A 22298-nucleotide genomic window follows, 5' to 3' on the forward strand; every position below is an offset into this window, starting at 1 on the left:
TTTGTGGTTTGCTTCTTAATGTGTGGTACAGCCCTGTACATAACTTTCCAATAACCAAAATCACAACTGCACTATAGAAATAGAGTTAGGAGGTCTGGTTTGCATACAGCAGCCTTTCACCTTTTGCTGTTAAGGACTTAGCTACACCATCTCTTCTCCTGCTGTGCTCTCTTTTAAGTCATAGAAATAGTTGTGGATTATATTGATGATGTGGCACCTGCAGTACAAGCAGAGGCACCTTGTACTCTATGGTTTTGGCATACCAAGCAGCTAGGCAGCTAGACAATTAAGCTAGGATTGGTCTGCATTTTTGTTATAAGCAGTGATTTGTTTAATAATGTACAATTATTTCTGAAATTCATGCTAAGAACTGTGTTCTTTCCTTCCGTAATGAAAACTTCATCATGTAAAAAACATGATTTTTATACAGTTTCCACTTAAATGTAAAATGGGGAGCAAGCAGCAGGGTCACTTTTATACTGAAGTAAGTTACTTGCAAGGCTGTTGAAATAATCCTTTAACAGACAAACTTCATTAACAAACTGGATGTTAGCATACTGCAAGACAGATCCAGGTGCTGAGAAGGGCTTTCTATTAAATCCACATTTACAATTTTACTTTTATAACTACCCTTTAGATTCGGTTTCATATATATGTAAGTCTATGGATTAAAAATAAATTCTGACAGAACTTAGGTTTTAAAAAAGCCAGGCATTCCTTTGTAAAAAATACAGTTTCTTTGGAAAATTACTCTGCCAGGACAGTGAATATTTAGCTTAAGGTGTACATTAGAAGCACTTGCAGTCTGTGAGTAAGAGTTACTATATTTAGTTCACAATAAGGCTTCATTGTAGATGATCAATTATAATTATTTCTGGAAAGGCATGTGAGCTGTGGTGTGCATTAGTTACTGCAAGACTGAGTTATTTCCTGGGAGCTGGCCATTAGGTTTATTTCTTTAGTCCCAGAGGGTGAACATTTGCAGAATGACGTAAGTGCAGACTCCAAAAATGATGCTCTGAGTCTTGTTTTCCTTTTTTGTTTTCTTTTTGAGTAGCTGTTGTTTACATCTAGTAAGAGCACAGTAAGATCTTGCTGATTGTAATAAACCTCAGAAAATGTCTGAAAAGTTTTGAGTTCTAACTGCAAACACTGACTTGGGATAATTGCCAAACATATGACCCAGAGCTCTTGCTTTAGCGCAGACTTACTTTATTCTTATATTCCTCTTGGGTATGTGTGTGATTTATCCTTTCCTATATGCTGTGCACAGCCACAATTTCATTCTGAAAGTCTATTCATGGGTCTTCTCAGTGCATAGTGCACAAAGGTTCTTTTATTGAAATTTAAAGTAATGGGCTCTAATTTTAAAAATTTGACTGTAGTGTTTAGTGCAATACTCTGTTTCAAGGTGTGGCTTAGTGGCAAATTCTACAAACTTTCAGGAATGGAGAAATGGGCTCCGGTGTACCTGAAACTTTGATACCGTTGTAAAATTTGCTTTAGAATACAAATGGGATTCTACATAAAACTTTGTGACTTTTGTGTAAGAAGGGCAAAATTTAACTGATTGATTTATTTAGGTTTTGAAGGAGCTAATTAAATTAGTTGCTTTCAGATGTTACTTTAAAAATTTTACAGGTGAGTTTTTAAGTTTTGCGGGTTTTCAGAAATGCTTCTGCTTTGTTGTTTTTAAACATGAAATGATAAAATTATGTTCAGTAGTTTAACACTAAGTAATCATCAGCCATAAATAATCACAAGCACCAGTGTTACAAAATGACACCTTGTCTCATTTTCAGAAAAGAACGTTCTGAAATAATCCTTTGTGGCAGGTTTTTGACATTTGTGTAGTATCTGCTGCATGACACATGTACCTTGAACTGCAATAGTATGGATGGAAGCAGACCTCTCTGGAAAAGCAATCCAGCTTCAAACATGGAAGGACATATCTTTTTAAAATAAATCCTGTGTAGCAGTAACAAAAAGGGACAGAGAGGAACTGCATATTCAGAACAGCTTCTGAGCTTTCTACTGACATTTGGGCATTACACATTTCTTGGCAATGTTTTCAGTTGTTTGGTGTGCAGCAGGGAGTGGGAGACTTAACTTACTTTCACATTGGTAATGAGCTGAGCTTGCATCATAGCTTCCTTCCAACAGGAATATGTCTGTCTACAGGTACTTGCCAACAGAAAACTCCTACATTTTCACTTTTTCATGTTCCTAAATGCTCCTCGATGAGTTTGTTGATCTCCTCTTCAATGTTATTTTTTTCTGGAAAATGCTTAATGCCGCAAATGACCTACACTGATTGAATGTAGCTGGAGTAATAGAGGAATATTGTATAAATAAATTTTGTCTTCTAGAGGGAGTGTCGCCTTTCTATGGAGATTGAACATCAAATTTGGCAGATTTAACTTAGAGCAAAAGAAGAACCTTAACTAAATAATGTAATAGATACAAATATTCCAAACATTTTTCTTAAATGTTGGCTATTTTAAGAAGCAGGGGGATTATAATGTATTTTTAGAAGAAGTTCTGTATCTGTTTCAGGGAAATGGGGCAGAGGTGGAGTCTTTAAAAGGTTTTGAGGTATGTGAGGGAGAAATAACTTTATGGACTTTAAATTATACTAGCATGTCTACAGTACCATTGCCTCACATTATCTCCATTGTTACTCTTCTCTCTCCCATATTAAGTAAAAAACTCATCTCTGAACTGAGTTTCTTTAAGTACATACCTTTGAATATCATCTTCTGCTATCCAGAAAATAATGCTGCCTTGTATCTGGTCTATTTCTGAGGCCTTTTGTGGGTGAATTTAATTACAACAGTGACTTTTGAAACAGTATTTCTAACATCACTGGTAATTGTTTAATGAATGTAATTGCCAAGCTTAGTGTTCCTTCTACACATACTTGAATTGTTGGCTTATAAATTGGTAGTTTACATGGACAGAAGTAACAGAATTTCCTTTGACTTGTAGAGCCGGTTTTCCTTTTCATGCTTTGTTGTTCATAATCTTATAATGAATGTTTCATCTCCTTTCCAAAGACAGTTTGCCACATAATTTCAAGAAGGTGTTGTTTTCTTTACTGAGAATAAGTGTCTAAAGTGGAACAAAATTTTAGAACCTAGTAATGGAATTGTTTCTCCTCATGTATCGGTTCAATAAGAAAAAGAAGAAAAAGAGGACTGTTGGACAAATGTACTGTTCAAATATTCATGACTGACCTCTTACACCATGAAAGAAAAGATTCTGAGATATTTTTCTCCCAGTCCTGGAAGACTTTTTAAGTGGTTTGCCTTATGGGGAGAGAAAAAGAAAGGGGAGAATCAGGCTTTCCAAGGAGTGTTTTGTTTAGCAGAAACAGTATCTCAAAAACTTGACTTTGATGCATTAAGTTATATAATTGCCACTTGTTCCCTGAAACTGCATGTACGCCATGTATGACACAGTATTGATCCCCAAATTTGGGAAAAAATGCTACAGCTTTAGTATTGTGTTCAAATACAGAAAGATGGATCTGTGGTTCCCAGCTATTGTTGGCTATATTGTACCTGTAAGGGCAGACTCCATGTAGATCCGGAAGAGCAAACCTTTTCTCCCTCATATGGAAAACAACACTGGGTGTTATTGCCACACAGTTAACATGAAAGATCAATAAAACTTGAAAACTGTGTTGAGTCTTCTTTAGTTTATTTCAACTCTCATCATTACACCTGTCAAGACAAGCTGGATGTACAAATTCTGCTGCTCATTCTTTTGAAAACTTTTCCACTCTTGTCTTGTTTGTGTGAATAATAGAAAAAATAATCTCCCTTAACGCTGAGGCTCTGTGTTTGTTCTCAGACAAGCTGGACGGATTGCGGACTGGCGCTAAAAGAAAACGTGACTGGGAAGCAATTGCCAGCAGAATAGAAGATTATCTGCAGCTTCCAGATGACTATGATACACGTGCTTCTGAACCTGGAAAGAAAAGGGTAATAAATTTTCAAATGACTTACTGTCTGTATATAACCCTTTAATGGTCTCTGTGAAAAAGAGGTTATATCAAGTCATTCATTGTCTGTGAATATGGGAATTTCATTGACTCCCTTTTCATTTTGCTGTTCCATTGGATTCTGTAAGAAATTATGCCTGCAAGTAGGGTCTTCCAGAGGTAAACATATTAGTTATAACAGAGCTAGGAATTGTAGATAATACAGATTAACTATGGGTGACATGATCTGAATACCAAGTGCTGCATGTTTAAATTCTGTTGTGAAAAAAGGGAAAAATCATAGAGGGAGATGACAGATGTAATAGAAGGAGGTAATGTTTTTTTTTTCTTCTCTGTAAAATAGAAAGGCCAGCTTTTGCCACTAGCAGTAATTTGAATTAGCTATCAGTGTTTGGGTATTAATTTGCTCTGTAATGTCAAATAGAAAACTGGTAGTACTGGATAGTGTGTCTGAGAGAAATGGAGGTACTTAAGGCACTAGCAGAGGAGATGATGGTGGAAGAAAACTGACATTGCTTATCAGCAGGAATGTCAGGGGAAATCCAAGTAGATTGAGGATAGGGAGGTGCTGGCAGATAATTGATAAGGCTACGTTTCCCAGTAGCACAGAGGCCTGAGTGAGACTAATCAGTGTGCAGAGAAGAGCTTTTCACTTACTGTTTTTCATTGTCCTGCAATGGTGTGTTTCAGCTGAGTTTCTGGCCTGGAGCGTTTCTCCATTGCACCTCTTCCTCCCTCCTTCCTGTTGCTCCCTCCCATTGGTGTCTTGTTTTGGGAGTGTCACTGTGTATGTTAAACAGGATAAATTAAAGGGATCTGCATTGCCACGAAGAGGTGCAGTGCAGATAAGGAGATGTAAAGATGGGGAAATAACATACGTATGAAAAAGTTACTTAGTGTAAAGAAATAGTGGAGAATTTTAAACAGAAATATATCATGAAAGCTAGAGAAGAAAACTCCTTCATTCATTTACTCATTGCTGACTTGCTCTTTAACACTGTCTTTCTGTAGTTTCATAGTCATCTTCTAGATGTTTCCATTGTGCAATTGAAAGACAGATTTTCCATAAAAATAAAACAGTAAATGAGTCTTGGATAATTCTTCCTGCAGAAAGTGTTGCTTTGAACAGAGAAATAATTGTAGTAGTTACACTTCAAGTCTCAGAGCTATAGCACTGAAATGGAAAAAGCTTATCATCTATACCTTTTGTCTGCTCCGTAGAACACCTGGTCCATTCAGTTAAAAATAATTTCCCTCTTTACCTATCAGAAAAAAATAATACTTACCTGTTCTAAGGAAAAAGAGTAGAAATTAGCATTCTTTTATTCTTACTTGCAGTGGAAAGCCTAGATTCATATCAGGATTTCTTAGAAGATTATTGTACTGATAGGATGTTCTCCATAGGTGCGATGGGCAGATCTAGAAGAAAAAAAAGATGCTGACAGGAAAAGGGCCATCGGTTTTGTTGTTGGACAGACTGACTGGGAGAAGATAACAGATGAAAGTGGTCACCTTGCCGAGAGAGCCCTCAACCGCACCAAGTATATCTGAAAAAGTGGTTAAGTGGATTTTCGTGCCTTTGAGGTAAATATTCATCTTCCATTGTTCCATCAATGTTTGTAGCCTTGCTGTTTTTCAAGAGTTGAGGCTGAGTTCTCCCAGACAAGGTTATTTGATTTGGAACTTTGTATAGTAGGTGTCAGCTGTGCCTGTGTTGACATGCACCCTTCTGTACATCACCTGACAATAAAGGGGGAAGGATTATCAGCTCTCAGATCTCCCAGCCTTATTACAGGAAGCTTGTGGTTCCATTTAGAGTAGTTTAGCTGTGTGCCTATTAGTCCTGTTGAGTTCAGATGTTGTTTATTATATCTTAATTCTAACCATGTTAATTGCTGGTTTACATGACATAACAAACTTTTCCTTTCTTTACAGGCCATTTGCTCTGCGGAGAAGTGAACCAAGGTGTCATGAGCATCTTGCATGGGTCATGTCACTCCCACCTTCACAGTTTTTCTTTGTTACTTTAATTTCAGCAATTTTCTTGAGATACTGGCAGATAACTGGCAGTGCCCTCAAAAAACTCAATGAATCCCACTACTCCTAAGTGAGAGAGAAAGTTTACTTCTTAATATTTTTGGAGGGGAGGGAGGGGGAGGGTCAGTAGTTTTAGCTGCTCTTTGTGGGATGAAGTGGAAGGATTAGACAGATGTTACCTCCACTGTACCATCACAGAATGTTTATCACCTTTGCTCTGTGGATGTTCTCGTTTTATACTGTATGTACCTTGTAGCTTATTGTATTAGGAAGCAGAACAATAAATTTCACTATAAACTCAGTGTTCTTGGTGGACCATGTAGTATGGTTTTTGTTTGACATTTTGAATGTGGTCTGTGTTCACATGTTAGTGCTCAGAACCATCCTTACCTGGAAGACATACTGTGCTGATACTCTGGAATGTGTCCTGTCTTCTAGGTTTTTCACCTGCTCTTTTCTCATAGACAGATCCATTAAGACCCCAGGTCTTGCTGGCCTTTAGGAGTTCATGTTCCTGGAAAGCAGGAATATCATTATGTTTGGATCCTAGTTTCTCAGTTATGTCAAATTTTCGTTACTACGTGAGTATGAATTCTGTTGGGTGGTTTTGTAATGTTCAAGGTAGCAGTGTATGAAAAACTTGTCTTTAATGCTCAATATGAAAACAGGTACTATAGAGTTTTCTGAGGGGCAGCCTAGAAAATTTGTTTTGGTCTTCTTATGTCTTTTATTCAACACTAATCCCTATCAGTGTATTTAATTCCATTCATAAGTCTACTGAGTCATAGAGATACATCATTAAAAGAAGTGACAAAGACCAGAAGTTATACCCTTCTTTACCTTTGATAAATGTGTTAAGCTTGATGAAAAAAAAAGATGAGTGAGTAACAGTCCACACTACTAAAAGTGGTACAGATTCTTCATAGATGCTGGGATATCACTTCTGCAGAGCATTGAGTTTGCTGGTGAAAACTTTCTTATGTCCTCACAGGTTTCAAAGCAAATGCTTTGCATTTACGATGTCATATCAGGAAGGATGTTTAAATTTGAAAATGATTGCTGTTTTAATATTGAATTGAATTTTCCTCCTGATCTTTCTGAGGAAAGAAAATGAAGTCCTGAATTTTCCTTCTCTGTTGTGTGATTACATTGTGCTTTGCATCTAGGTTGGTAAATCAGCTTGTTCTGGTGTGATGGTGTAGTTTAGGTTGTTAAAGGAGAGCATGGTTGTAATAGATGGGTTTGTTTGCCATTCTAATGTTTTGGTTTATTGGCTGCTTCTCAGCCTTCTCTGTGGTGCATGATTAAAAGTTCTTCAGTAAACAAGGGGAATAGCTGAACTTGTATTATGCCCCGAATATGTTTAATACAAGAAAATTGAGCTCCCTGAATGCAGTATTTTTAAAATAGAAGGTATTAAATGTACATCTTCTGCATACACTTACTTTACATAGCATATATGCTTCTAAAATGTTGCTCAGTAAGTACTCTTTGAATTGTGACGGAGAATTGTCGGCAAAGGAAAACTAATAGCTAACAAGAAATGAGTACTGTGTATTGCTGTGGAAATCAGGTGAGCTTCACTTTGGAGAAGTTACTCTCAGGTATGTGTAAAATGGATTTCAGTCTATACTCAGTTTTTCATAACAAAACTGAAGTTCTCGTGGCACACCATGAGTTGATGCTGCTTCTTGACTCTTAAGAACTGATAGTGATTTTGCCTGTATTTTTGGTAATACAACTGTACTAGATCCTTTTCTAACATTTTTCTTTTCAGACTAAAGAGTACTTCTGGAGCATTCAAATGGATAGTGTCTGTCAGAAGTTATAGTGTTTACTGGTTTTACAAATTTTTATATTATTTTAGCAGATAATACTGAGAGGTTATGTCATGCTGTTTATTCTGTGGTGCATGTAGAACTAAAGAAAAATGAGCAGAGAATATTCATAAAATTATATTTTACTCTGATAAGAACTGGCAGGAAATATATCAGTGTTGAAGTTTAAAGCAAAATTCACTTACGAAAACATACCATTGTAGACTGTTGTCAGACTGTTTGACCAGAAAAGGCCGAAAGGCTTGGGTTTTGTTGTTTTCCTGAAGTTCAGTTGTTTTCCCCTTCTTTAGCACAAAAATATCAATGTATCCATAATCTTTGCCATTTGTTTCAGTTGGTTTGAATGCTTAGCAGACCACTCTTCAACTTCTTGATGGGAAGTGGCTCTGAAAGAAAATAACTTATGCCAGAACTACAACCTATAGCAGATTCTACATACTCCAGACATTCAGTGACTGAAGAAAACAAGCAAAAAGGAAAAATTCATCATTGATGCTGGCAGAATTGAGAATAGCTAGCTAATCCCTTGCTTGGCTTCTAACCAGAGTTTGGTAATTAGTGATTTTGCTTTTGTCTGGGAAGTCCTTAAGTACAGAATACATTGTCCTGATCCTGATTTAGCTCTTACTCTTATGCTTGCTGAAATTGTCAGTAGAACCTTTCACAGCACTGAGCAGAATGAATTTCCGCTTTCATTGGTATCTAAGGAAGATATGCATCTAGCACTCTCATGTAATGATCAATCTTTGACCATGCATGCATTTGTGCTAACTCTAAGTTGAGCTGTTTCTGTGCATCATATTGAAAAATTCAGCTCTGAAAAAATATATCTGCTACTGCAGAATGGAGTTGCTACCTTCTCAGCAAAGTTGACTGTTAAAACAGTATTTTCTGTGAATTATAGTTTCTTATGACACTTCAGGTTTTTTTCAAGTCAGTTTGCCTTTTTAATATTGAAGCTACCTGTCTCATGAGATAAGTACATGTGGTTTTTTGCAAGGGAATGTGCAACATGCTGTGCTATGTGAATAGAGCACAGTTGTCATCCTCAGTCTCCTTGTGTTTTACTGTAGGATTGCTTTTTAAGTGTTATGGTCTGATTATGGTAAGAAAGAGTGAAATAATAGCCGAGAGTATTAGGTCAGTTCTAGAAATTTGTTTTTCTGTTTTCCTTGAATTTTTACATCAACAAAGATAAATAACTTACTTTGCATTATTAGTTCTGAGTCTTTTGAAGGGAAGAATTGGTATTGGTACAAGTTAGTTTTACTTTTCACTCATCAAGTTGAGTTTGGCATTTTTTGGACTTTGCTTCAGTCATCTTTGTTAACCCTGCCCATTAGTTTTTCCTTGCCTGTCTGTTGATACATAGAATTCATCACTGCTCTTTTCTCTTTGTAAGGCGTTGTTTTAAATATTTTCAAAAGCCTTTTAATCTCTGAGCAACTGTTCAGGTAACCATGGGGATACTGAGAAGATTTCAGTAGAATCTTTTCTGAAAGGATTGAATCGGAAAAATAGAGTTGTGACATTACACTGAAGCAAATATGAACCTATCCCCAAAAAGCCCATGTCTAATGCAGTTGAATAGTTAAATATTATCATAGAACTGTAAGTTGCAAGTCACATTAGAAAGTGTGATTCCTACAGAAGTATAGTCTGTTGGTAGTGTGCTTTCAAATGAGAGAGAAGAGCATGACCTCACCAGCCAAAATCAGTTTTTCCCAGTTTGAGATTTCAACATCATCAGGACACTTTGAGAATCCTTTTGAAAGGAATAAAGTAATTTTGCTTGTGGGACACCTTGCTGTCATCTAAACAAATTTATTATTACCAGAAGAAAAAATATTTTGTTCATTTATATAAATGCAGCTGTCATGGTGAATCATTTTTTGAGCCCTTAGGAGACAATTTCCCTTAGCAGACTGTGCCATCTCATGTTGTTGCCACCCATGCAATACTGGACAGACCTTGGGATTTGAAGAAATGTAGTTGAGCTGGGTTTGGAAGCAAAAGATGCTTTTTTACTATGAAGTTCATGCTGTCTCTGGCAGCATGCAGCTAGGTAGCTTTGAGCTGACTGAACTGAAGGCCTGGAACTCTCCTGGGAGTATTGTAATTCAGCATTCAAGGACTGGAAAGGAGAAACAGTACTGCGTTTTCTTTGCTTATGGAATGTTCGCATGGCATGCATCCTCAGGAAGCTAAATAATAATAGATACATGGTTTCTTTCTGTTATGTCTCTCTTCACTGTTTAATGTTTCCCAGATAACTTCTGGAAAATGAGTTCTAAATTCTGATCTTAGGTCCACTGACAATTTGTGATGAAACTGCAGCAGGACAGCTTGCATACTATGAGGTAAAATTTGAGGAGCAGAGGTGGCCATCTCACTTGAGATCTGTGCACTTGCAGCATCAGCTATTCTTAAACTGTGGTTATACTTAGTTTTCTTGTCATAAGAGAAATGAGAAGACAAAGAACAAAAGTTTCATAGAATTTAAAATATGAATGGCACATTTCTGGTTTTGTGCCTCTAGGACAATCATCTTTATTCTCTTGTAAAACTTAAATCAGAATTGTTTTCTCTTCTGTTCATCTATTTCTACATGCGTGAGTCATAATCCTTCAACAAACTAAAGGGCTTTTTACTCCAAGGAACACTTACTATTTCTGCTCAGGATTAATCACTTACTTCTTCATTATGAAACTGCTTTGTTTTATTCTTACCTCTGGAGTGTTCCAGCAACTGTGATTTCTCTTCCAAATTTGCATGGTACTGAATCTGTAGCCTGGAGCCTTACGTCTTCCTCTTGAATGTAAATTGGAAAATTAGTAACAACAATATTCCATTCAGGTAAATTATCACCTTCTAGCTGATTAATACTCTTTGGAAGAAGAATGTATTTTTATTCACAATTTTGCTTAAATCAGGTAAGCTGAAGTACTGTTACCAAACAAAGGCACAGCAAGTTAGTGCAAATGGAGAGGCAAAAGTGTTTTGAAGTTGCTTATATTTTCTATTCTGTGTCAGGTTTCTTGACAGAAGGCTCTAGTCTCTTTGAATTGTAGGATTTAGTATTTCAATATGCAAAACCAAAGATGTAAAGTTGTCTTGGTGGAAATGTCACAGTTTCATTTTTTCCTAAGATTTTTCTACCTCATGGAACTCTCGGATTGAATCTTTTTGCAGGGGGAGACCTCTCCCTACAGCTTGTCTCTGGAGTGTCTGTCAGTCAAGTGTTTCTCTATACTGTTTCCCTTGTATGTGTGTACAGGGACAACTTTTGTTTCCATAACTGGTCAATGTACACCTGTATGAATGGATGTTCAGCTTTACACCAAAAATTCCTCATGCTATGCTTTAGGAGGGCATCTGAACTGTCTGCTGGGACCAGTATATTCCTATATGAAGTTACTGTTTTAACAGTTAGTACTCTTAAAAATACCTGAAGACTGCAAGGTTGTCATCATCAATTCCTGTGATGTTGCTGTCTTTGGAAAGAAATTATAACTGCAGTGGTCCTTGGGGGGGGAAAACCAAACCCAAAGAAGGAAAAGGAGTTCATGTACTTTTACTCTAATTATCAGAGCTGGAATCTGTCTTGTGTGGGTAGAATGTGCTAGCAGCTCCACTGTCTGAGATGTCTGATTTAGCTACTGGCTGCATATGTGTTTATGGAGGAGAATCTTAAATTAATCCCTGCCATTTTTTTGCCTACAGGTCAAGAGTATAGTTGAGCAAGCAGATTTAGAAAGCAGTTTGTCTTGAAGAAGCTTTTGAAGGGTTACATGTAAACTGAAACATTACCAAAGGAAAGAAAAAAGTCTTTGAAATCTAAAATGTTTTGTGTTTAAATCTTGTAGGATGTTAATTCTCTGGGATTAGCACAGGAAGGGAACAGAGCAGCAAGTCTTCCGTGTCAGAGTGTAAATAGCCTTTAATTGCAGAAACTCTAAATATTTCTATTGAAAATTACTTCAGTGGTGACATACACTATATGTGGATGACAAGATATCTTAAACAGCAGTTCAGGGTTGGTGTTTTATTTTCTGTTTTGGTAAGTTTGATGCAAATAGTAATAAAAGTTTTATTTGACTGCTGTTACTGACCCATGTACAAGCCTTTGTATGTATGTGGCTTCTGGTTTTTTGAGAAGACCATATCACTGTTTGAAGGCCAGAAAACCTTGCAGACAAACACCCACATTGTTTCAATGTATTCATCTGTGGATGCTCAAAACTTGTGCAAGTAATGAGTCTTTACTGCTATGCTTTGAGGTCCAATTTCCCTTGAACTACAGTTGCCAAATTCTTTTCTTTGAAGGCGTGGACAGATCAACTAGTCTGATACCAGATCTCCTCAATTAGTCACCCAGAAATCAAGATTTTTCAGGTAATGACAATGAGATGGCACTAAAGCATTGAATTCGCGTTAGGATTAAATCAGGGGAAAAAAACATGCTATGATTACAGAATAATTTGATTTCTCTGGTTTCATATTGCCTGATACAGTTATAAACCAGTAACTTCTACTTCATGAAGGAAAGGCTGCTTTTCTATGAAAAAAAAATCAGTGATTAACATTGTACTATTGTGTAGAGTACCACTTGCAGGTCACAGTCAAGATTTTGTGCTTCATTGAACCTGCTGAGTATAAACATGGAAAAAGATCTTTCTTCTGCTATAATGAGAGGCATCAAAATTGAACGGTCATATATATCCTCCTAGAAACCTTTACAATGCTTGACTTCTAATGGAAAATAGATTTTAACTTTCTAATACCTGCTTTTGGAGTGTTAAGTCTTTAAATATATTGTAGTAAGAAATAATGCTTCTGAAGCCTTCCAGAGTTTCTTATTGCATCTTTTGTGGGTTTTGGTTTTGGATTTTTTCTTCTTGGAGTGAAGAAAAATAAGGATAAATATCCAAGCCAAAACACCAAGGATACTTCTTGTAGAAGAACCTGCTAACTTTTCTCTGCTAAGAAGACTCAGAACTTCAGCTGGATCCAGAGGCACTACGGAGATCTGTCACAATGGAACAAACTTGCAGCTGTAACGCCAACTGTTCAAATAGGTTTGCACAATGTGCAGTATGAGTGCTGCACAGTTGGCAGGAGGTGCTTTACAGTTAGGAAGGAACATGAATATTCTTTTCCAAGAAGTTGGCAATCTACATGTTGCTTTATTAAGAATATAACTATTTGTATGTCCTTTCCCTTCTCTCAATAGCCAGAGAAAAGTCTGCTGTAAGGCTGAAGAGATGACCCTGAAGTTAACTTGGGCATAAACAGCCTCATTTTTACTCCAAAGCCTACCTGTTGTAGTCTTGTTGCAGTGTATGTGGTTCAAATGTAGCTTGAGAAGAATGTTCAGATGCCTTTAAAGCAATTATTTTACTGATGTTTTGGATCTCCCTCTTCCATTTTGCATTTGGGGGAATGCTCCATCTTCATGCAGGATGGCGGATGAGTGTCTTGTCATTTGGAATTGTGTGGGATGTGGATTCATGTGCTGAGGCATGCCCAATGTCTGAAGGCATGCTATGGTCAAGTGTATTGATAACATAACTGTGTGCTCAGTCTTATCAGTGCAGAAATCAGTTATCATGGCAGGACACTTTCCCAGTGCTACAGCTGTGTTTAAATATCTTATGGGGAAAAACAGACATTGGAGAGGCATCTGCACAAAACCTTCCTCCCTGTTAATTCTCAGTGCTCCTTTATTTGTAACAGGATTTAGAGCTATCACGTGTAGATCTTTCCCAGGTAGGACCGGATTTTTGGGAACGCCATACTTACCTTGTCATTACTTCATTACTTCTACAGATTTCTGTTTTACACCTGCATGATATCTGAGTTACATCAACAGTGCTTGCATTTCTCTATCCTCTCTACCTTCTTCTCCCCCAGATGTCTTAATTATTATTTCCTAAGTCTGAGAATCCTTTCTCGGCTTTAGCTTTCAGTGTGCTAGAGATGTTATGTTTTGGGTGTGGACTTGCAATTCTATGGTTTATTTCCCGTGGAAAAAGTCACTGAATGGTTGCAAACATATTCAATAATAGACTGAATTCCATTCAATAATAGACTGAATAAAGACAATTGAATTGGCACAAAAGGCTTATAGGAGCCGCTTTGACAAATGGTGAGCTGTTTTGTGAACTGCTGAAGCAGCAAGATCTTTGGATCATGACTATGTCTCAGGGATGATGCAAGGCACAGTAAACTTTTCTAAAAGGGCCTTCGGGGCACTACATATTGCTTTCAGGAGATGTCAGTGCAATGCTCCCAAAGAACATCTCCCACACTGGTTCCAGCATCGTTTACAATAAGAAGCTGCTCTGCAAAGGACTGCTACTGCCACTATTTGCCAGAGAACAGCCTCTGCAGAAAAAAGCAGTTGGATGGCCCTGAGGTGGATGGTTGACTGTGGCTGACATAACAGGCCACACAGTAATATTAAGAGAGGTAAGATCTTGTATTGATAACTGTGGTTACTGACTGAGGCCTTCATACTCATTATTTGTCAAGTTAGAGTATTCCCACATAAGTGTTGGCCTGTGATTCATGACACAGTGAAGAGCTAAACTTGCTTTTCATTGGCAATAAATTTGGAGGCAAATCATCACCAAAGGTGATGTGGTGTTTGGAGTGTATCAATACCACTAGATACCAGGAAATGGGATAGTCATTGGTGTTGCTGAGGGTGTAAAGGAAAGAAATTGCTTGTTTTTCTTCCTTGACGTACCCAAAGCAGTTTTACAGAAACAGCCTTACAGGAGCTCAAGAGAAAGATGATTCTGTAGTTTTGTCTTAGCTACTCAAGAGTTCACACAACAACAATTGGTTCTGCACCAAACAGATGCTCTGTGCCACTGCAATCTTCTCCAGTGTAGCTTGTCAAGTAACACCAATCCAAAGGTAATTCCTCCTAGCATGAGGTGGCCCTTTCTAAAAAATGGCGTGCACTCATCTTTATGAGTAAGCCCAGGACCTGCAAGGATTTTGTTTCCCTGGTCAGTATGACTATTCAAATGCAGAAAACGTTGCCAGCAGCATCCTGGTTACACTGCAGTTTGGAAGATGCTTACACAAGCAAGTCATACAGTGTTAATGGACATGTCTCCAGTTGCGTGCTGATGCATGGGTGAGTATAGTATTGTCACTCCTGTACATTTCAATAAATAATCAAAGCTACGTGAAGTTTTTGAAGCAGAACATTTCTCACCAGATCACACACTCCCTCCTTGGCCTGGTCTGCTACAACTTCATTACAGCCAAGAACTGTGCCATGAATGCTGTCACTGACAAGACCATTACCAAGATGATGTTTCTTACTTCCTGATGCTTCCAGTTCCTGTAAGAATTGCCCTGGTCTTTTGGATAACATTGCTTACTAGAAGTTTAATCAGAAATGAAGGTGATTGCTGTGAAGCTCGGGGGTTAGATAGCTGCAGAATAAGTGGTTTGTTTGAAGTCAAAGAAAAAATGTTTTGTTTGAAGTCACAGAGCAGTGGAGCTCTGACAGCAGCAGTGACTCTGGGTGCTACACTGGAGCTTGTGCTTTCCCAAGAGGTTATTTGAAGAGCACTGCCAAGTAAAAAGCACCTGGTGTTCTGTGCTCAGAAGGAAATGCCTTTTTATGGGCACAGCCTTCCAACAAACTGAAGCTCTGTGGGCTCACAGCTGCAGCCTCGGACATTGGGAAACATGAACAGGTGATAGTTCAGCTTTATAATGATTGTGCAAGAGGGGCAAGCACTCTGGGTTTGAAAAACACCATTTTACAGCACTACCTCTTTGTAACTGTAGGTACTATCCCTAAAGCATTTTATCCAAAACAAACCTTTGTAATTGTTTTTATTTCAACAGGTTGCAATGCCAATAATAGGGATTCAGTACATGCACAGATCTATAGGGCTGGCCTCACTTTTCCCTTGAGCATGAACTCTTTGTGGCTTTTATTATTCTCTTTATGGTTACATTTTCTTAATAATCTGGAAAGTAGACATAAAAAACAATTACTTAAGTTGTGGTATATTCTGTGTTTGCTCTCTGAGAACCAAATGAGGAGAGGTTTTCTATTGAGATGTATAGGTACATGTTTATATGTGTACATGTTAGGTATTTTTTAAATAATGCAAAGTATTTTTTATCATTTCTTTGTGTAAAGCTGTGGGTGACACTAATGTGCTTTGGGAAATCCAGTAAAATATCTTCCTTGAAGTGTCATGTTTTTTTTCCTCCATTTGTAGTTTTCATATACTCACCTTTTCACTTCACCACTTAGTTTTAGCTGGTTATTTTCTATGATTGTAGTAAGATTGAACTGTTGGGTACAGACTGGCACATTTTTAAATTATCCTTTTAAATCTAGTAAAACAACTAATCTGAAGGCAATAAACACCAGGAGGGAAGCTGCCACTTCAGTTCATGCTAGTTGGACTTTATGCTGTGTCATTAAGAGTTGCTTAGTAGGTCATCTGTAGTGCCTGTTCTACTGGATTAGCAAAAACAAGAACAGTGTTTAACCCCTGTACATAAAGTGAAAATTACCCTTTAAACTTTTAATCAAAAGCCTAGTGCCAAATAACATGACTAAATTTGGAAAGCCTGTAGAAATATTGCAGAAGATGATGACAGGTGGGATTGCTTGCTGTAAAGATGCTAAAAGCTATCTAAAGGAAAGAAAAACAGAAATTTTCTCAAATTTTAGGTCTAATGTTTGTATGTTACCGGAAAAAGGAAAATGTTGAACATGAGACTTCACCTGCCACTCAGAGCCAGTGTCATTAGATAAGAAGGAATTAGTATATGAATATGAACTCTGTCCTCACAAGTGTTGAGTGCTGACTTAAATCTGCTTTTTCTTCAGATCTGTGCACAGCTCTCCCTGGTTTTACTTGAATAGCCATTCTCAATCCTTCTCTACCAGGCCTGCTTTTAAAAACTAATTTCTTGGTTTGGTGTATATGTATGCATGGACATGTGTGCTTTTTCTCTCGCAGCCTGTCTGTCCTCTTCTCCCACCCCAGCCACCCCCCTCCAAGACAAGCACCAGCCTGTGGGGTTTGGGTGGTGGAGATAGCTTCCAGCAGAGGCTGGCTGTGCTCACTCCTTTGTGTGCCCTTGATCAGAGTATCTCCCTCAAAAGGCCCTGGGTTACAGGATGGCCTCCCTGTCACGGTGTCAAGTCTGTGGTGTCATGTCTGGGCAAAGCTCCAATCTCCCTTCTCCAGCATCCTCATCTCTCCACCTGAGCTGCTACAGCAGGCTGGTGAGCCAGGGCAGACATGGCTGTGTGACTCCTTTCCCACTGGCAAAACAGGACTTTCATTGAGTAAGTCAAGAGAGAACAGCTCACCTGGCTGCTGCTCTGCAGTGGCGCCTGGCAGAGCCCCAGTTCACGTGTCCTGGTCCGTGGTTCAAGTCATACATTATTTCTTGGTGTGCAAAAGGAAAAAGCTTTTGCTATCAGCTAGACATACCAGTCTGTCCTGAGTGACCCACAGCCTGTTTTATTCTCAAGACTGCTCTCCACAGTCTCTCTATGCATTGCTTCACCTTCTCCCCAGGCGGTGCTTGGTCTGCAGCACAGGCAGCACTGTGCTCAAGAGGCAGAGGAAGGGCTGTCTTCTCCAGTGAAAAGTCACATCTCTCAAATGTGATAATTGTACACTGGATTAATCTGTCCTTCCAGTGCTTATAATGGGACAGCAAATACCAAGTTTTCATGAACATGGCTCACTAAGGGATACTTTTGTGGAGAGCTGCCCTGATGTCAAATAAGAATCTAAGATGCATGTTCGAGGGAAGGACCCTTTCACAAACATTTTTTGAGCTGAGACCTTCTAGGGCTGGTTCAGTCACTGTAGACAGGTGCAAGTCATTAAATAAAATAAATGAAAAAACAGATATATTTTATTGTCAATTTCCCCCAAACTATTTTGGCATACAGGGCAAACACTCAGTAGGAACTTCTTCAAGTTCTAATTAGCTACACATGAGTAATAAGGGCTCTTATAGTAGGTATTAACATAGAGGGCTCTCAGGGCTCTCAGGCCCTTGCCAGCTTAGTCAGTGTGGTCACACCTCCCTCTTTCAGCAGCCATAGCCTGGAGGCAGAAATCAGTGATTTTAAATATTTAGCAGCCTTTGCTGCTGTATAGCTGTGTGGACTCTGTGTGCTGTTATGGATGGGCTGGGAATGCAATTGGAAATGTTAAAGGATAGCCCTGAGGAATTGTTCCCAGAGGAGATAGTTACGAGTGCCTGTGGGCTTTCTGCATGTACCACAGAAATGCGGATAGAGGGAAGGAAAGGACTTTTTTATTTAAAGATGAAGCTCAGCAGTAGTGACTGCACTACCCAAATTACTTCCTTGGCTAATTAGTGGGAAATGGTGAAGCAAGAGCCCAGCCAAGCCTGGGACTGATGCCCATAGTCTCTGTGTGGGCAGCAGCTCTCCCTTCTCCCCTCAGCCCTCCAAGCAGACTCACTTTTTCAGTAGGACTCTCTCTGTGGTGGCACCCATTAGGCTTTGTTTGAAAACTAGCTTCTATGTCTTGGGTACAACTAGAACATAAATGATGTTTCACAGCATACCCTGCACAGCACAGGTAGTGAAACCTTCATTTCATGGAAGCATAGAATATGCTGAGTTGGAAAGGTCTCATCAGGATCATCCAATTCAACTCCCCTCTCTGCACAGGACACCCCAAGAGTTACACCATGTGTCTGAGAGCATTGTTCAAATAATTCTTGAACTCTGTCAAGCCTGGGGCTGTGACCTCTTCCCTGGGGAGTCTGTGTCAGTTTCCAACCACCCCCGGGGTAAAACACCTTTTCCTGATATCTAACCTAAACTGACTCAGCCTCATGCCATTTCCTCAAGTCCTGTCACTGGTCACCAGAGAGAAGAAATCTGGTGAGCAGTGCCTGCCCCTCTGCTTCACCTTCTGAGGATGGTGGAGACACACAGCCAGGCTTACCCCATCCCAGGTGCAGAGTCCAGCACTTGCCCTTGTTCAGCTTCTTACAATTGGTGCCCATCTGTCTGATTTTTTGAGGTCTCTCTGCAGGACCTCTCTGCCCTCAAGGGAGTTAACATTGGCAAACTTAGTATTCTGAGTATTCCTTTGATCCTGAGTCATTGAGATGTTGAAGAGAACTGGAGCCCTGCAGAACCCCACCAGTAACTGGACAGTGTTGGAATTCATTCCCTGTTTCCCTCACTCTTCAGGCTCCATTGCCCCTGGAGTAACTCCAGCTTTCCCCACCTCCCAGCAGAGGTACTGCCTTCTCCATATCAGTACTTTGTGACTTGGGTAGGAGGGAAGGCAGTGTGAGCTCCTTCTTTCTCAGCTGCCTGCTGCTCTCCCAGGCTCTCATAGGAGCACAAGGCTTTTTGATTCAGCTCACTCAGCTTCAGCAGCAGAGCTGTGTCTGTCTGAGTGCAACCCCCTTGCTTCCAAACAGACAAGTGGCCCTGGAGGAGGCAGCTGCACACCAGGCTCCCCAGGCAGGATCTCTACTTGTGGGAGGACCACAGGGTGACAAAAAGGTGGGCAGATTCTACCTCTGCACCTCTGACACTTCTGTGGTCTCTGTCGCACTTGGCTGAAGGTAGACAGAGGTTAAAAAGCTGCCAAAGAAGATGCCAGCCAATGGCTCAAGTGGCCTGTAATCTTGAGTCCTTTGCAGTCTCTCTAGCCGTGCTGGGGGCCTTTTGTTTTGTTTTCTGGGAGTTTGTTTTGGTTTTGTTGTTATTGTTTTGGGGGGGATATTGTGGAGGTTTTTTGTTTGTCTATTTTGGGGTTTCTTGGGGTTTTTTTTAACATCTTTGGGGGATGGGAAATCTACATGGTAAGAATTGAACCCATGGATACAAGTAGTGAGACCTCAGCACAGGCAAAGGATAACTGGTGCCAGATGCTGTTTGTCGTGGTCATACTGGCCCACATTTCCCAAAAACCAGTGTAATACACAGCTCTCTAGTTCCCACTTGTAATTATAGGGCAACCACTGGAGCAAAAATACTGCTGCAAATAGTCCAGTCCTGTTAAATGTCTTCATTAATGTGTGTTTGAGGGAAGGACCCTTTCACGAACATTCCCTCCTTGGAGACACTTAAAACCCCTCTGACATGGTCCTGGGCAGCCATCTCAGTGGCCCTGCTAGAGCAGGGGGCTTGACAGGATGACCCCCAGACATCTCCTACAACCCAGCCACTGTGTGACTGCGATTTGGGGCACTGTCTTGTCCTCAGTCCCCCATCTGCTGTTTTACTGACACTCATAGACTTGCATGTTACCACAGGAAGCAAGAAGCTGGTACCCCCACCAAAAACGGTGTGTGAAAGGCTTTGTTTCAGCAGGATGCCTCCAGTAAACTTGTACCTTATGTTCCCTAATTATTTAGCTACAACAGATGAATTTGCTGACCCTTCCCTGAGCCAGCCCATCATTCCCCTTTCCAGCAGCTTTGGTTTTGCCTATCCAAAGCATTACTTAAGCTCTGGGGTCATTATTGCCTGCAGGAATGGCACATTCATGGTACCAGCAGCAGCATTTATCTGATGTTGTACATTTGAGTCCAGCACCCTTAAGCTTTGGGATATGGCTCTTTGTACCTCCAGCCCCCTTCCTGATCCTCACAAGTTGCACTTCAGAGCAGACTAACCGTGAGGCACTGGGGTGAGGGGGCAGGTTTAAAGGAGCTGGTGTTGGTTAGTGGGGCCTGCTTGACCCCACAGAAGTGCTGGCAGAAGGTCTGCCCTTTTTCTGCAGCGTTATTTTTCCCAACAAAAGGCCAGAAATTTCTAGGAGAACTCTTTAGAACAGATATCATCAAATAGGTCATCAGGAATGTAAAGTGGTAACTTAAACAATGTGTTTATTTAAAAAGGAATCATGTAAATTTTGTGTTGGTGGTGTAAAATATACAAACTTGGAGAAATAAATATACAAAAAGAAGCAGGAAATCTGGGTGGCCACACTCGTAATGGGGGGACCCATTGTCAAACTGCCCCTATTTCAGAGCTCCCCGTTATGTCCTGATGTTTCCACTTCTTTACTCCTGTAGATGCATTGCCTGTGGATCACCCCATGCACTAGACTGATGCTGGAGCTGTGATTCTCCTCTCAAGAGTCACTTGCTGCACTCTAGTACCAGCTGACACCTTACAGCACACCCAAAATTACCTTGGCCTTTTCCCAGTCTTCTTCTCCCTGAGGGTTTTATGTGAGTATCTTGTGGCTCATCACCGCCCTCCCAGTGCCCTTGTGCCATGCCTCTGTCAGGACTCCCTCCTCTTCACAGCCTTTTCCTCTCCACTGCCACCTCTGTCAGGATTAGAGAGCTCTTAACACAAAACACTTCTCCATCAGGTAGAAAAGTGGTCACTAAACCTTGGCCACAGGGTAAAGAAACTTCCTTGAGTTTACAGCCCTTACAGCAATGGGGTTATGGATGTCAAGGCCCAGTTCTTCCCCAGCTTGTGTTAAACCCACAGGGACTAATGGATCTCAAGTCACATTCTCCTCTTTCAGCAGGGACAGAGTACAGTACAGAGATGCTTGGGGCAGTTTTGCCAGCAGGAGCACGGTGTGAGGGAATGTGGATGGGTGTTTAATATGGGGGTTTCCTCCCGGGTGATGGGCTGATGGGGACTCTTTGGAGTGCCAAGCAGAGCTGGCTGTGCACCCTGCTCTCCTCCAGCATGCCAGAGAACACTGCTGGAGAGCACACACTGCTTGGCCACAGCACAGAGCTGCACGGGGGGATCTGGTCTAACAGCACGGGGGAGGTGGAGGAGACTGTTATTCTTGTTGGCTACAACAAGCATAGTTTTTACATATCCCAGACAGGAACCGCTATCCCCATGGAGTGCTTGAAGCGCTGGAATTCACCAGCTGTTTTCTTTGGACACTGGTGTGTTGTATCTGGACAGAAACTGAGTCATGCTTTTGGACTCGGTACATCCACTAGTCTGCTGTGCCAAGGAAACTTTGCCCACTACTAGGACCTCTTCCTGTTTTATAAACAGCAAGGCTATTTGCCCTGGTTTTTGACCCTCTGGAAGAGAGAATGAAGGCAGCTCAGTCAGGATCATAGGGAGAGCTGGAACAGGGCAACTTCTCAGGCTCCAATCTGATGGCTTCATCTCTGTCCCTCCCTTCTGGAAGTCCTCACCGGTTCTGAGCAGCCGAATAAAATGCACATAATGCAGCATATGCAATGCAGCATAAAATCCCAGCACATGAGGGAAGTGATAGGCCTCACCTAAGAAGCTGTCTTACAGAGAGTGCATGGCTCTCAGAGAGAGAATACCCCAAATAACAGGTACTGTACAGAGTGCCCATGAGGTGCCCATGGTGGCTGCACACACATCCCAGAGCTGCTTTCACAGACAC

General features: G+C 40.2%; 1 protein-coding gene across 5 annotated transcripts in view; it reads left to right on the forward strand.

The window, feature by feature from the left end:
• YLPM1 (YLP motif containing 1) overlaps positions 1 to 16086 on the forward strand; it is a 45411-nt gene extending 29325 nt beyond the window's left edge. For 3 of the 5 annotated variants that reach the window (XM_058027338.1, XM_058027339.1, XM_058027340.1), the window contains 3 exons: positions 3856 to 3986; positions 5411 to 5590; positions 5942 to 16086. In XM_058027338.1, the coding sequence (XP_057883321.1) occupies positions 3856 to 3986; positions 5411 to 5557 (278 nt within the window). In that variant the 3' untranslated portion in view covers positions 5558 to 5590; positions 5942 to 16086. Of the gene's footprint in view, positions 1 to 1802; positions 3728 to 3855; positions 3987 to 5410; positions 5591 to 5941 lie in introns of those variants that run through there. The other 2 variants (XR_009114621.1, XM_058027341.1) reach the window with 2 other exon arrangements.
• Positions 16087 to 22298: the final 6212 nt, after the last annotated feature.

This window comes from Melospiza georgiana, chromosome 6 (assembly GCF_028018845.1).
Source record: "Melospiza georgiana isolate bMelGeo1 chromosome 6, bMelGeo1.pri, whole genome shotgun sequence".
Classification (NCBI taxonomy): domain Eukaryota; kingdom Metazoa; phylum Chordata; class Aves; order Passeriformes; family Passerellidae; genus Melospiza; species Melospiza georgiana.